The sequence below is a fragment of the Urocampus carinirostris genome, chromosome 10 (assembly GCF_059441175.1).
Source record: "Urocampus carinirostris isolate Australia breed hairy pipefish chromosome 10, RoL_Ucar_1.0, whole genome shotgun sequence".
Taxonomy (NCBI): Eukaryota; Metazoa; Chordata; class Actinopteri; order Syngnathiformes; family Syngnathidae; genus Urocampus; species Urocampus carinirostris.
The window spans coordinates 17,097,757-17,113,237 of record NC_142358.1 but is presented as its reverse complement, the minus strand read 5'-3'; the positions used below and the strand labels follow the sequence as shown (position 1 = coordinate 17,113,237).

The following is a 15,481-nucleotide window of genomic DNA, read 5'->3' as shown; positions in this document are numbered from 1 at the left end:
TGCTAAAAACATGGAAAATTAGCGTAGATTAAAAAAAAAAACTGGGTTACAATGTCTTGTAGCTTTTTTCAGAGGGCTGCTTGTTGAGAAACATTTATGCACGTCAAACTTCTTGCAGAATATTTTGCTGAAAAGCCTGACCTCCTTCTGAACTTTTAACACCAAATTGTGACCAAAGCTCCAGCTCACCTTGGGTGAACATTTCATGGATCCTTATTGCTTGTGATTCAGGTTTTCATATTGACTTCCAATTGCATTTGCACACTCGTTTGGACATACTTTGCCTTGAAAGAAAATACAGCCACACTTCATTTTGCCTCAGCATCAGCGTGACGTGATTAATACACTAGAACAGGGGTCAGGAACCTTTTTGACCAAAAGAGCCATAAAAGCAAAAAATGTTTTAAAAAGAAATTGAGAATGCCACACCATATATTTTCAGAAAAAATTCAGCAAACTGCCGAACACGCTCTGTAGACAAAAGCTTATTGTTCAGCACATTTTATTTCACTGTGTGTCATTTGGTGATTTAATCAAATCTATGAAATGATAATAATGCCAAATCCTGTGTCCCAAATCAATGTAAATATGCCATTTACAATTTGTCTTCCACCTTCTGTTTCCCCATGAAATTTCTCCTTAATAACGGTTTCCAAACAATGTGCATGCAAAGTTCTTTTGTAAAAATGTCACAAATTACTGCAAACTATAAGCATATTGTTATATTCACTTTCGGTGTAGACTGCACTGAGCGAGAGAGAGAGAGAAAGAAGTGCCTTGCGCTGTGTGCAGGGATCCGCCCACCTGTACTGATCACCCAATCAAAGTCGTTTGCCAGCGTTTTTATTTATCAGTTTAATTGGTTTCTTATGTAACTTCTGCATTAAGTTGCTTCGGCTTTATATGGACCAAAATCGGGATAAAATCACTTGACTTTGGAACACCACAGAGAGATGTGCAATAGTTACATTTTATTTCTGAGCCATATGTACTCATGAAAAGAGCCATATACGTCTCCCGAGCCATAGGTTCCCTACCCCTGCAATAGAACATAAATCAAGTAATTAATCAGTAAAGTGGTAAAGACAATGCACTAAACACAGTTATGGAAAGTTAAAAACTGTGCATGCTTACAGGTCCTTACAAAACCCTAAAATTCTCAATGTTCTGATCCTATTCAGATTATTGGACTACAGACATGCTAACATCCCGACCATGCTCATCATTTAACTTTCTCATGCATTTTTTTCAGGATCTAACATTTTAGCATTATGTCAGAATAGTTCAATTTCTTCAACAGTTACCAATGGACTTAATGTCCATTGCACAAATATGCAAAAAAAATAGCAAACAAACTTGGTTTTTTTTTCACCGTTAGTAAAGGTCCTCCAGTGTTGGGACTGAGCAAGGCAGGTTGGGTCCCTCTTGTCCTAGAATCCTCCCCAAACATAAATTTTGCTCTTCCTTAACTAAAGCGCCTTCGGATGTTGTACCGGTCAACATGTGCAGGCTTGTGTAGTTGGCTCCATAATCCTCCTGTCAAATCTTCACACAGAGCCCCCCACGGGTTTTTTCCCCCGGTTGAATTCCAAACACTATTGGCGCTGTTTCAATATCTGAGCCGTATTTCTCTGTCAGGGCTTGATATTCAGGCAAGCTTTCTTGCCTCTTTTACTGGTCTTCCTTTCTGTTTCCTTACCATCCCTACCGTCTTCTTTGTTCCTCCTCAACCTATAATCCCCCACCCATGCTGAGCCCCCACGCGGGGCCAATGAAGTGGGGGTAAGAATTGCAGACCTCCAATTCCCTCCCACTGTGGCAAATTCCACAGCGGTGTGTAAAACCTACAGGAGGCATGTGTGTTGGTGCAAACAGGAGAGCGAGTTATGCAAACGTTGAGGGTTGAGCAGAGGTTGAAAGAACTGAAAGAAACTTGTGTACCCTCGAGTTATGGAAAAACATGCGCGTATGTACGTGCTTGTAAGCGGAACCTGTCAAACAACCATCATCAGCAAAAGCAATGACGACTGGCGCTCTCTGATATCGAAACCACATCCCGTTTGTTTAAGTCTCAAAAAATACCTGATTTTTTTGTGTATTACGTGCACTCATTTGTAACGTGCACCCCTAAGTTTTTAATTAAAAATCAGTTACAAATTTGGTTTCACTTTTTCTCAGTTCAAAGTTTGCGGTTGGATGCAACAGGAATCGTACCCGTGTCGTGAATGCCAGAAGCTATTCCAAACCACTGTACTACTATTGGTATAGATAAAATCGATTAAATTTTCAATGTTACTTCATTATCACACTATTTTGAATTACAGTACCAGAGATTAATGTTAATATTATTGTGCATTTCACATGTTACAATCACAATAAGTTTGTCACTTACAGGATAAACTTGTCACTTAAAATAAAAAAGAATAAAATAGAATTTATTGCGGTTGTAACATGTGAAATGCACAACAAAATTAACATTCATATCTGGTACAGTGAATAAAAATAGTGTGAGAATCAGCGAAAACCTAATGCCTTTTCCTTTTGTCATTTGCATCAGTTGTTCACAACTGGCCTGATTTTAGGAGCCACTACGCCACCCTAATGACAAGCTGCAACCCAAATCAAGAAATGAATTCGACTTCTCCAGTTTATCCAATGAAAGGATTGTAAATATAAAGAAGAGACAAAATGACCAGCAAAACCAAAAATAACTAAGTACCTATACAGTATTTTTTTTTTGGTTTGAACAAATTTATTGACACTAAAAACAGAAAACAATCATGACAATCTCAACAGCAATTAAGCACATTCAGTATGGGGTTTTGGGGTTTTTAAGGGTTATTGATCTATCTTCGTTATTCATTATCCATTATCCGTTATCGGTCAGTTCATAATATGCTACAAAGCCTAGGAGCCGGGACACTTACTCTCAGCCAAAAGGCCAAGCTAAGGTCCTAGCCCTAAAGCCTTACTGCGATCATTGCGAATGCACCGTTCCCGGAGGTACTGCAATACCGGGCCGATGCATGGAGTGGACAGAGCAAGCTCATATTCCATCTCCAAAATGCAAAATATAAGCATACGTCGCGTATGAGCACCCCCCCTAAGACTGCTTCAGTGCTGCCACAACTAAAAGAAATTCAAAATACTCTTTATTGAGAGTTCTTTAACTCTGTTCTGCTCGTGATGGTCACATAATTAGCAGTTATCAAGTAAAGCTCATTTGAAAGACTTGAGTATAAAGACATCAAACATCCGGGAACATAACTGAAAAATAAAAGCGACATTCAGACGCCAGAGCTTTTCCTTTGAATATTTGTAAGTTCTGACAGTGTTTTGTCTTTTAAAGCACCGCAAGTCTGGCACGAAAGCCAGAGATTGCTTTGCCGGGGAGAGGTATGGTGATTTGAACAAGGTGTCCTACTTCCTGGTTGAAATTTATCCACTTAATTACTTTAATTTTATAATAAGAGGCATCGGCCATGCGTGAAGGGTAAGCTATAAAGTAATCCCACGTTTTTTGCCAGGGTGCAAGTAAAATCTGTGAAAAAGTGAACTTATTTGTTTCCAATTTTGCGCTGAAATATCCTACAGTACAATGAAACTGGAGAAAAGCTTTATATTTTACATGCCAAAGTATTTGTTTTTTTAACAAATAAAATCTGGTTTACTCTACATGTAAAGTACACATTAAAACATAACTTATTTACCGCAAAGTGGAAAAGCAGGGAGGGAGCCTGATTAGGAATCAGACTGCAGAATGCAATGCACTAACCAAAGCCATTAAGCTAGGAGACAAGGAAAGGAACTGCGTTATGGCGAGTGACTACTGTAATCATATTAATATTTTACTGTGAAAGCACTTGAAATTACTGGGTATATATATCCTGTGTCAAATTCATGGCCTGCCGGCCGAATATGTCCTGCCAAATTATTTTATGTGACCCGCGAGGCAAGTCTAAGAGAAGCACAAGAGCAAAATGGACGTCAAACAATGACTTGCAGTTTTGAATATGTCCCTTGGATGTTGCCAAAGCCAGGTGCCACTCCCAAAGTTGTATTGGCTAACTACGATCAACCAGAGAACATTGAGAATCCCATTTTGAGATTATTTTACTAGAAATAATTCACAGACGTGCGTTTTAAGGCAATACGAAAAACACAAAATTAAAAAAATAGCCCTAGGGTGTCTTTGCACTCGTTTGAAGAAACTTTTGCGCTTTTCTATCATATACTGTATATAAAATCTAACAGAAAAAATCCTAAATCAATGTAATCATTTTCATAAAAAATAAACATGAAAAGCAGAAAGATTTTTAAGTCATTAACTCAATCATAGAAAATTGTGTTTGTATGCTATTGTTTTCACAGTCTAGTCTGCATGAGTTTCCCTTAGTTAGATAAACTTTGGTGGAAATAAATTGTTGTAACCTCCCCCTTTTTTATTTTTCATTTTCTTTACAAATGCAGTTCGTTAACATTGCAGGAGATTAAATATTTTCGATGAACAAAAATTGGGGAGGGGGGAAACTGAATAATTGTTTTATAATCAAATCTTACATCCCTGAATCATAATTTAGTTGTGAGCCTCTGAAAGACCACCAGCCCTCCAGCTTAGGCACACTTTTTATGCCAATAATTTCATTTTTCTACCATGTGGCTCCCGTACGAAATTAGTTTGACACCACTGCTTTAAAGTGATCAACCATGATGTAATTTGTAGACTTTAGAAGTATATTTATGTCACAGTTTGTAAAGAAAAACGAAAACCTTTTTTATAAATAAAAATCAATCAAGGTGCCACTAACTGTAAGGTTGCAGGCGACTGACTAGTCGACATCCCTGATGTCAATGGTTTGTGGTGTATCTTGCCTCTTTTCTAAATTCAATTTGGAATGGCTGTTGCCTACCCAAGTCCGAAATGTAAATAAGTGCTCTCAGATAATAATTAGGACTAGGCATAATTGCTTGTTAAGAATTTGGTCACGTAGAAAGGATTACACCTATTCCTAAGCTTCTCTTCCAGGTGTAAATAAATAAAAAAATAAATACAAAAAACTTCAGAAATGTTTGATGCAAAATTTCCCCCAATACTGGCAGTCTGACAAATCAAATATTTTTCCCATATTTGATCAAGTCAAATCATACCAAATGGATATTAGATTGTGATGCATGGAATCGGGAAAAAAATGATATCTGAATATAATATATATTCTTAATGTCAAGCTGTTCTGCTTTTTTATCCAGCATTTGAGTAGTTCTAAGTAAACACATTTTTTAAAACAGGAAAAACATACTTTCTTTTCAATCAGACATCAGACTGCTAATCGTTACTCTGTTTTAGAGAAGTTTACTCAGGAGATTACCAATTTTGGCTAGTCTGAGGAGTTTATACAATTGCATCAGTGCATTGGAAACATTTCATCATCTTAAAAGTCACCAAAATTTAGCACTGCAGACATGGTTTTAACTTGAAACAGAAAAGTCTACCACTACAAACAGGGTTCCTTCCTGTCGCTTACACCATAAGTAGATGTCAGATGTGTTGCTTAGGGGTCTTCATTTGCTCTTCTAACACATTTCTGAATTTTGATGGAGCCAGTAAAAACACTGAATGTGCATATGTACAAAACCTCAAGTGTGGTTGTGAAGGGAAGAGAAAACAGGGAATAACAGGCTTCGGGACATGTTCTTCTACAGAACAATGGCCACCCTAAACAAGCACAGAGGATTGTGAAAAAAAAATATCTTGCCTACTTATAAAAAATTCTATCTTCATATTTTACACTGGGCGGCATGGCAGCTAAGAGGTTAGCCCATCTGCAGCACAGTTCTCAGGTCATGGGATCAAATACAGCTACCAGCCTTCCTATGCCGAGTGTGCATGTTCTCCCCGTGCTTGCGAGGGTTTTCTCCCACTGACTGAAGACGGCTAGGATGGGCTCCAGCACCCCCGCGACCCTACTGAGGATAAGCGGTGCAGATAATGGATGGATATTTTACACTGGTAATGTCATTGTACTATTTTTCATTGCACTTTTTTGAAGCATTTACAACTTCTTTAATATTTGTTTTATCTTATATGTTTTATTTGGGGAATGTGGAGGAAGTGCCCGGAGGAAACCCATGCAGGGATGGGAAGAAGATGTAAACTCCCCACGGGAGGCTGCAGAGGCTGCATGCTAAGCACCCAGCCGCCGTGCCACCCACGATTTATTATAATCTCATCTCATCTCATCAGCTACACCGCTTATCCTCAGTAGGCTCGCGGGGGTGCTGGAGCCCATCCCAGCAATCATCGAGCAGTGGGCAGGGGACACCCTGAACTGGTTGCCAAGCGCAGGGCACACGGGGACAGACAACTCACTGCCCGGAGGAAACCCACGCAAGCACGGGGAGAACATACAAACTCCGCACAGGAAGTCTGGAGCTGGATTTGAACCCACGCAGGATTTATTATAATATTCTATTTAATGTTATTTTCTCTTCAAGTTTTTTTATTAAATTTGTATCATGGAGTCCCACGTCTAATCTCGTTGTAAACAATGTAAACTACGTTGCTATCGTCGTAATGACAATAAGGACAATTCTATTTAAATATAAGTATTCATTCATGTAAAAATTGAAGCATCAGATGTACACAAAATGTATGTATGTTCTGATTGTATAATTTTACCTGGGTTTACAACATTTTTTCACATGATGATGGTTACACTTGTAATATTCAGCTAGGAAATATTACTTTTACAGTGATTGGGTGATTAGTCAAGTTTGTTTATCATTTATAAAAATGTCAAATTGAAAATTGGATGGATGGAAGAAATCCACTGATTCGAGTTGAATTACTCGAAGCAGGTACTAACTATCAGACAATAAGTACCAACTAGTTAACTGTGGCATTCCTGCAAATTGTTTATAAACCAAGGGAAAATATTTTTGGATTAAGCCCTGTCTGTTATGTGTTTCAACTTTGAACACTTTGCAGTAGTTTTTAAATCAATCAAAAACGTATTCAAATAATTGTAAACCCTGTGTTTTGTATCATTTAAATCTTCCACACGGACTAATAAAATAAACATTTTATTTTATTTTTTGCCATAACGCCCAGCCTTAACTTTAACTAAAGGTTAAATACATTGAAAGGTCATATGATACTCTTTTTACATTTGTTTGCATACTATCGAGTTAACATTTTATATTTTTTTGCGAATTATCTAGCAAAATTTTGGCCTCCTTTGTAGCTAGTCATCTAGCTATTTAGATAGTGTTTACTCATTAAGCTAGCTATCTAGCTCCCTCTTAGTTTTTTACCTGAGTATGAACTTTATGCATGCATTTGTTACCTCCCGTCTCGATTACTGTAATGCACTACTCTCCGGTCTCCCGAAGTCCAGAATCAATACTCTTCAGCTAGTACAAAATGCCGCAGCGAGGCTTTTAACTAGGACAAAAAAGTACGATCACATAACACCGATTTTGGCTAACTTGCACTGGCTCCCAGTTAGCCAAAGATGTGACTTCAAGGTTCTCTTAGTATTGTACAAAATCATACATGGACTTGCTCCCTCTTATCTTTCAGATCTGATCTGCCCCTATGTCCCGGTCCGAAGCCTACGATCTGAGAGTGCCGGTCTTCTGGTGATCCCGAGAGCAAAGAAGTGTTCTGCTTGTTCGAGAGCGTTCTCCATTCGGGCACCGGTGCTGTGGAATGCTCTTCCCCCTGAGATCCGATCTGCAACCTCAGTGGAAATGTTTAAATCTAAACTTAAAACTCACTTCTACTCCATTGCATATGAATAATAACCTACTCTTCTTGTCGGCTGAAAAATAGTCTGTGTAACATAGTGTACTAATCTGTGAAGCCCTTAGAGACTTATTGTGATTAAGGGCTATACAAATAAAAATGACTTGACTTGACTTTACGTTAAAATATTATGATCAATGATATAAATCATATTTGGCATTTGGATTCCACATTTTGCTTGAAATATTCTTGTTCTTACAAAAATATTTTATAAATGTGATGTTGTATTTTACTAGTTATTTTTGTTGTTGTTGTGCTTTGTACTTTTGAGACTTTTTGCGATAAAGGGCTGTACAAATATATATGCCTTGACATTGAGCATTATTTAGTGCCTCAAGGGGTAAAAAAACGTATTTTATTTCAAAAAATATGTAATTGAATAATAATTAAAACACACGAACTATCATTTAAACAAGCATTTTTGAAATACTGCTAAGTCAAGACATTTGTGTCTACATTATTTGTTATCTTCCTTGTGATTAGTAGCACTCGTTTTTGGTTGCACTACACATATCTTACACAATGTTCTTTTATGAATATAAAATAAAATCTACACACTGCAGATAACATTCTAATAATAGGGAGCAGCATGCAAAGTTCTTTGGCCAAGTTGATTGAATTGAATTGAGCTGATGACAAGCAAAAAAAAAAATCCCATATACGGAAAAGGTGCTGCCTAGCAACTGGCTTTGCCCACAGTTCAAGTTTCCATGACAGACTCGCGACACTCAAAGAGTACGGCACACCATCACATCAATGTTTTGCGTGCATCTCTGCAAGCGTGAACAAGTTCCTGCAGACTTCACAACAGACCGATAGTAACTGGTTTGACAACGAGGCCGAAGCTTTCTTGAGGCTGCATTTAGCTGTCAAACACACACCCTCTCTAACTTGGACACTACGTCTTTTTTTTAACCTGGCTAGGAATAGGACACAATGTGCCCATTAAACCCCAAGCTCTTATCAGAAACTAACGGGAACACGTCATCCTGTTTGTTACAACAGCTCAAGTGCGCACAGGTTGCTCATTTCCTGCCCGTGGATGCAATAGCCAGTAAATGACATTGTCCACTCATTGGCTGCAGCCTCTAAAAAACAGTTTCTTCCCTAGAGTCATCATCACCCTGAACATTATGACAAAACTGTCGAAAAAGATCTTGCCCATGTAAAGTCAGGTCAAGTTTGTTATGTTTATTTGTATAGCCCTTAATCATAAATAATCTCAAAGGGCTGCACAGATCAAAGACTATTGCAAACTGCAGACTATAATGACAACATCCCCTGATCTAAAGTCTACATGAGGGCAAATAATACACAGATGTTGTCAACATAAAATATAGATTATTCATATGCTATAGAATAGAAGTGTGTTTTAAGCTTAGATTTAAACATTTCCACTGAGGTTGCAGATCGAATCTCAGGGGAAAGAGCATTCCACAGCACCGGGGCACGAATGGAGAACACTCTCGAAGCTTCGGATCTCTTCTTGGCTCTTGGGATCACTGGTAGACCAGCATTTTCAGAGCGAAGGCTCAAGACCAGTAAGAAGAATTTCTATTTATATTTTATTTCTGTATTCTTCGTTTTTGGAAATATTTTGCGACTAATGACGTTGCACTATTTTTTTCATTGCACTATTTTCTGATGCACTCTCAACTTAGGCTAATCTACAAGCACTGCCCTGTAAATATTGCGCATCTATAATCGTAACATTTTCTTTAAGTCATTTATTACATTTTTATACTGAAGAGCCATGTTTGATTTTGTTGTAAACAATGTATATTAAATCAGGGGATGGTGTAATAATAGTCTGTAGTTTGCAATAGTCTGTGGTCTGTGCAGCCCTTTGAGAGTCTTTGTGATTAAGGGCTAAACAAATAAACATGACTTGACTTGACTTAAATCATAATCAATGACAATAGAGATAGTTCTGTTCTATTCTGTTCCAGCTAAAATTGGCACCCATTGAGATGAACAAAACAGATTTTTCATTTTATTATATATTCTAAAAACACAATGTTAATCAGATTGAGATCAAAAGAAAACCAAAAACTAACCCCAGTAACAAACTGGAAAACTCTATTTAGGCTTTATTTAAAGTACATGTTGATAAGATCATTAATGGAACACAAAACAGGATTTTGAATGTTTTCAAAATTGTAGGTAAGGTAGAATAATATCACATTTCACCAAGGTGGACTTGTAAAGATGTCTCTAGTCGAGGAATCTTGTTTTGAGTGTTTCCACCCCATTGCTAAAGTGACTTGTCATTCCAAGAATTTCTCAAGTGGACCTAAGCATTCAGACCTAATGGAAAAATTCACATGAAGAATATTTATATTTCCTTTGAATAAAGAACAAAACTTTTTGCGTCTGAGAATGCACCTTGTGGTCAATTGTAAAAGAAGAAATAGCAAAAAACAAGATTTGGCAGCGCGACTGACAAAACGAGTCCAGCATAAAAAGTTTAAATTACATGATGTTGGTCACACACGGACACCCAGTGTCATGAGTCAACCAATTATATAGATAGTCACGGGCATAGACTGCAAACAAACAATTGCTCACTTAAAGTTTATTTCAAACTAAGCAAAATGATCTCATTCAGCTTATAGTTAACTTTGCTCATTGTAGCTACTGCGGCCTCCCCGCCCAAAAAAAGCCATCTTCTAGTATTTTTATTTTATTTTACTATAAATACAAGTTAAAATATTTTGATTAGAACTCAAATACGTGTAAAATAAGCAAAACATTTCCGCCTATGGGATATTACAAAAAATATAATTTATTTTTTAGGGAAGTGATGTGATTCATTTTGAATCGGAACAATGCAGACTGACGACGTGCACTCATGTATAAGGTTTCAAAACGAAACCAATTTGTTGCCAACTCACACTTTAAGACATGGACCGTATGCCAATATTTATGTTGATCCAAACACACATAAACAAACCCTATACTGTATAAAAAGATTACGTCAAGTGCATTTTCTTTACCTGTATTGTAACTCTAAAAACAGGCATCAAAACCACTGTGTTGAGAGAATGATACAATGATCTCACACCATATTTGTCACCACCACATATTAACAGAGTGAACAATTGGAAGCGTTTGTTTTGAAGTTCTATTGTTAAGCGTTAATCTACCAGTCACCTTTTCATGTTGGGTGAGAATGTTACTGCGTCATGGAAGAAGCCGGCTCAATGAGTAAACTGTCTTTTGTGATCAGGGTATGCGAGTAGTTTATTTAAAGAGGGCAACTATGAAATAGTTGATTAGCATACTGGCTTACAATTTAATGTTCTGGGTTTAAATCTCCGCTTTGGTTTTCCTTTGTAGAATTTTTTTATTGTCCGTGTGATTCATTTAATGTTTGACAGAATTCCCTGGAAACATAAACATTTTACCTCTAAATTTAGAGGAGAGTGTGTAATATTTGGTGCCTCGGAGTAGAACAAAAACCTTTTCGGTTAAAAAATCAACAACATTGATTTGAGTATTAGGCTTAAATACATGAACCATCATATCAATGCTAATTTCTTATTTAGAAAAAAATCATCCGGTCGAGAAATTTGTATTTCTTTTACACAGTGGAGTCCCCACTTAAGTCTCCGCCATGTTTGTCCAGTCCCAGGCCATGGCTCTTATCTGGCAACACAGTGCCATCAATGGGTCTAATATTACACACTGTGGCTTTAAGTATCATAAATTGATATTAATTGCACAGATTGCGAGGCCAGGGCACCAAATTGCCATCATTTTTTTACAAGTGAGCCTATGTGGCTGTAATATTCCTCCAAAGTTTGAACACAAAAGCAACCTTAGCCTATCGTGTCTGGAGACACATGTATGCCTGCCAAAAGATACACACACGGGTTACAATTTTATACTCACATTAATGCAAGTAATCTGAATCAGGATATGTTGCTGTAAATTATTTAAATGATTAACTAAGTGCAAAGGTCTTCCTTTTCTCATGTCAACCCTTAAACTTTAAGTACAGTTAATTAGTCATCAAAATGTGATAGTCGTGTCACTGATTAATTAACATGAAATCTGAGCTTTATTTCTGCAATCTAGATGCACGTTTTATGTTTTGGTTTTGGTTTACAAATGACTTATTGCAACACCAGGGTGATTGTGTATTACAGGTCTTGGCAATAAGGTGCCACTGAGTAGCCCAAGGATTGGTTCTGTAAATAGTTTACTAGTGATTTGAAAATACTAACAAAGATCATAAAGTGTTGCTGACTGCCTTTTTTTGTTTCAAAATAATCATAAGAAATAAAATTAAAGTATCAAAGTATGCTCATAGATTAAAAAAAAGAATTATGACTTAAGATACATTAGTGAGTTCAGAATTGTGCAGCAAAATGACAGCATTTCTCATTAATCAAGCGGTAATAAAGGACTTCGGTTCAAAAGTTTGACGACCCTTAAGGTATTAACTAAACAACAGACTTACATAGCATACCATAGTCTTGTATTTCCCATCATTGTAATATTTTGCTTAACAACATTTCACTTACAGTCATTAACTTGTTCCACGGATAAGCATTTAAAAATTGTCAACTCATTTACTTACAGATGACACAGCATTGAGCGTAGTGTAGGTATAATATCCTGAAGGATACTTCAACATGGTCCAAAATAGCTTAAAATTGAACCCAGAAGCTTTAGTTTGTGACTGTTGAGCAGACCCACATCAATGCGTTTTCCCACTTGTCAAACTTGACACCAACGCCTGTCCTGCAGGTGAGGTGGAACCCATCCCTAGCAGAGTTTAAATGCGGGTAGGTTGGTTGTCAGCCAATCACAATGCACAACTGCATTTACGATTCAAAATATAGCATTCCTCGTAATAATTGTCTGCACTCCAGTAGTCATAAATAGCACATTTATATTATACAATTATATGCAATCTATTTTGAGCCTCATAGGCAAACACTACTAAACTGTATTTCCCTTTAACATGGGGTTACCATTCTTTTTTTGAATGAGAGCCATTTGTTTTTTTTAACAAGCAAAAAAGTATCTGAGCTTGATATGCATTTCTAAAGAAAATATAAAGTTAATACCATGTTGTTACTGTAATATTACTAGGTTGTACTTGGTTGTAGAATAGAATAGAATAGAATAGAATAGAATAGAATAGAATATGTATTGCCCTGATGGTGCAAGAACATATAAGAAAAAAATACCAGTTTAAAATAAAAAGTAAAGAGTAAAAGTATTCAAATAAGTCATATCAAATAAAATAAACATTAATAAGTAAATAACTCTGTCATCCCTTCTCATTATTGCACATTCTCTAAGCATGGTAACCAGTGTTTCAATCATTTTACAGTGTTGGGGCTGATTATTTTGTTTTGGTAGAAGCTGTTTTTCCTGTCTATTAGGTCTAGACTTGATGGTCCTAAATCACCTACCTAAAGGCAACAGTTCAAATAAGTTATTTCCAGGGTTGAATATGGTTTATTAATAATTATTACGGTATTTATGTGTACAGTATAATAATATATACTTATATAAAACCATCCATCCATTATCTACGCCGCGTATCCTCAGTAGGGTCACAGGAGTGCTGGAGCCCATCCCAGCCATCTCCGGGCAGTGGGCAGGGGACACATAATAAACCTTATTCATGTCGAGCAACTCAGTATCTCACAACAAAATGTTAATTAACAATATATATGATATAACGAACAACATGTACAATATAACATGTTAAACTACACGAATAAACACGTTTGGGAAAAAAATATGGTGTAAGATTACTTTGTATTCTGTAAGCGAAAATACGAGTTTGTAAGGGCATGGAGCCCTGGAGCTTGACAGGTATGTGATTTAGAGAGCACTCACCGCTGGTCCGTCCTCCGGGGTGCACAGAGACCCTCTAGGGGACAAGCTGGACTCGATGTCGCTACCCGCGTAGTCGTCCTCGGACTCCTCGAAAGACGAAGCGGACGACAAACCGAGGGAAGACGAGTTGGACAACTTCCTGGGAGATCGCGTCAGCGCCGGGGAGCCTCCACAGCCACTGTCCGAGCATGGAGACTCGTCGTACGGGTGCAGCTCCGAGCCCCAGCCGGTGCTTAGCTCGGTGCGGATGCTGAGTTGGGTTGGCGACCCCTCGGAGCGAGTCGGACTTGGGTCCCGTGTGATGATGAGTTTCGGAATGGGGCCGCGATAGGACGGGACACGAGAGGTGTCCGAGTCACAGTTTACGTATTCGGACGAAGTGGGGGGGATAATAAGATCACTTTCTGTTATTGTGATCGACTCCTCTGGTTGATTGACATAATCACCAGACGGCAAGCTTGCTAAAGTCCGCTCATCCCTGCTGGATTCTCGACCGTGGGTTTCCTCCGCCGGTTTCTTATCCTTCATGGCCTTAGAAGGGGGGTCAGATGCATTGTCCTTCCGGGGGGTGCTCGTCTCCACGCAGTCTTCAACGTTTATCGCCGGCTTCTCACTCCGATCAAGCGTCGTTTTCAGGTTTACATCTTGCAGCGGGACCTCGTACAAACTCTCCGCGGCGACACGCTGCTCCTCTGCCGCCGACACGTCCTCGTCCCGGGCTAACTTTCCCTCTCTGCGTCCGTGACGGGCGGCGGGCTCGCCCGCTTCGCTTCCGCGGTTCGGCTCTGCTGGCGTCGAACGGTTGTCGCGCTTTCGCCTTCCCAAACACGAGAGCGCTTGTCTTTTCATCGGGTTCCCTTTTATCCTGATTGTAATGACCCTTCCTCTGCTTTTTAATCTACTTCGATCCGTCTCGCTTGCCTTCCATGTTTCTGTGTCGGAGGCGGTAGAGGTGGAGGTGCTTGAACTCGAAGGAAGCGAGCGAGTTTGGCCCATCTCGCTCGCCGTTGAAGTGAACAACTCCACAGACACTCCCTGCGAGTTTGAAGTAGGATGGTTTGGAAAAACTCAAGTAGTGTGACTCTCCAAATCGTACACAGCGAATCATTAGTCACGCCGGTCCTGGAAAATCATACATTGTTCCTCATTCAGACCAGTCGTCTTGCATAAGATTGCTGGCATCTGTGGAAGAACAGAGACCCTGTTGATTTGCAATGACGTGCATAGGCAAAAGACAATGGATTTCAGTTATTACGAGGGAGTTTTCATCTTAAATCTTAAACTGAAACCCTCCATCAGGGGTGGACAAACTACGGCCCGTTTTAATCCGGCCCGCCAAACAAAAATGGGAAAGATATCATAACAATAATATATATATATATATATATATATATATATATATATATATATATTAGTAAACAAAGTACTAATAAAGTTGGTTGGATCCCGGCAGCACGGAGGCACAGTGGTTAGCGCGTGTGCAGCAGTTCTGAAGTCATGAGATCAACCCCCCTGTGTGGAGTTTGCATGTTCTTCCCGTGCTTGCGTGGGTTTCCTGCGGGCACTCCGGTTTCCTCCCACATCCCAAAAACATGCATGTTAGGTTAATTGGAATACTTTGCAGATTCCACAGGAAAAAAAACATTAAAAAAATACCACTACAGAAATACTACAAAAATACTACAATACAACCACACCAATATTACAAAAACCCTACAAAATACTGCAACTGCAATACTTGAAAAATACTGCTACAGAAATACTAGAAAAATACTACTAAAATAACAACAGAAAAAAATCAAAAATGTAAAAACA

General features: G+C 38.4%; 2 protein-coding genes and 1 pseudogene across 2 annotated transcripts in view; 1 reads left to right on the top strand and 2 right to left on the bottom strand.

Annotated features, from left to right (window-relative positions):
* The window catches only part of wdr53 (WD repeat domain 53), a 206,053-nt gene that overhangs the window by 147,369 nt on the left and 43,203 nt on the right, over positions 1–15,481 (top strand). The gene's annotated exons all lie outside the window — the stretch shown is intronic.
* Positions 1–15,481, bottom strand: part of itpkcb (inositol-trisphosphate 3-kinase Cb) — a 36,680-nt gene that overhangs the window by 9,567 nt on the left and 11,632 nt on the right. The window contains exon 2 of the mRNA XM_088345476.1: positions 13,667–14,848. Within this exon, the coding sequence (XP_088201602.1) occupies positions 13,667–14,662 (996 nt within the window). The 5' untranslated portion in view covers positions 14,663–14,848. The remainder of the gene's footprint in view (positions 1–13,666; positions 14,849–15,481) is intronic.
* Positions 2,989–3,072, bottom strand: LOC148357950 (U2 spliceosomal RNA; annotated as a pseudogene).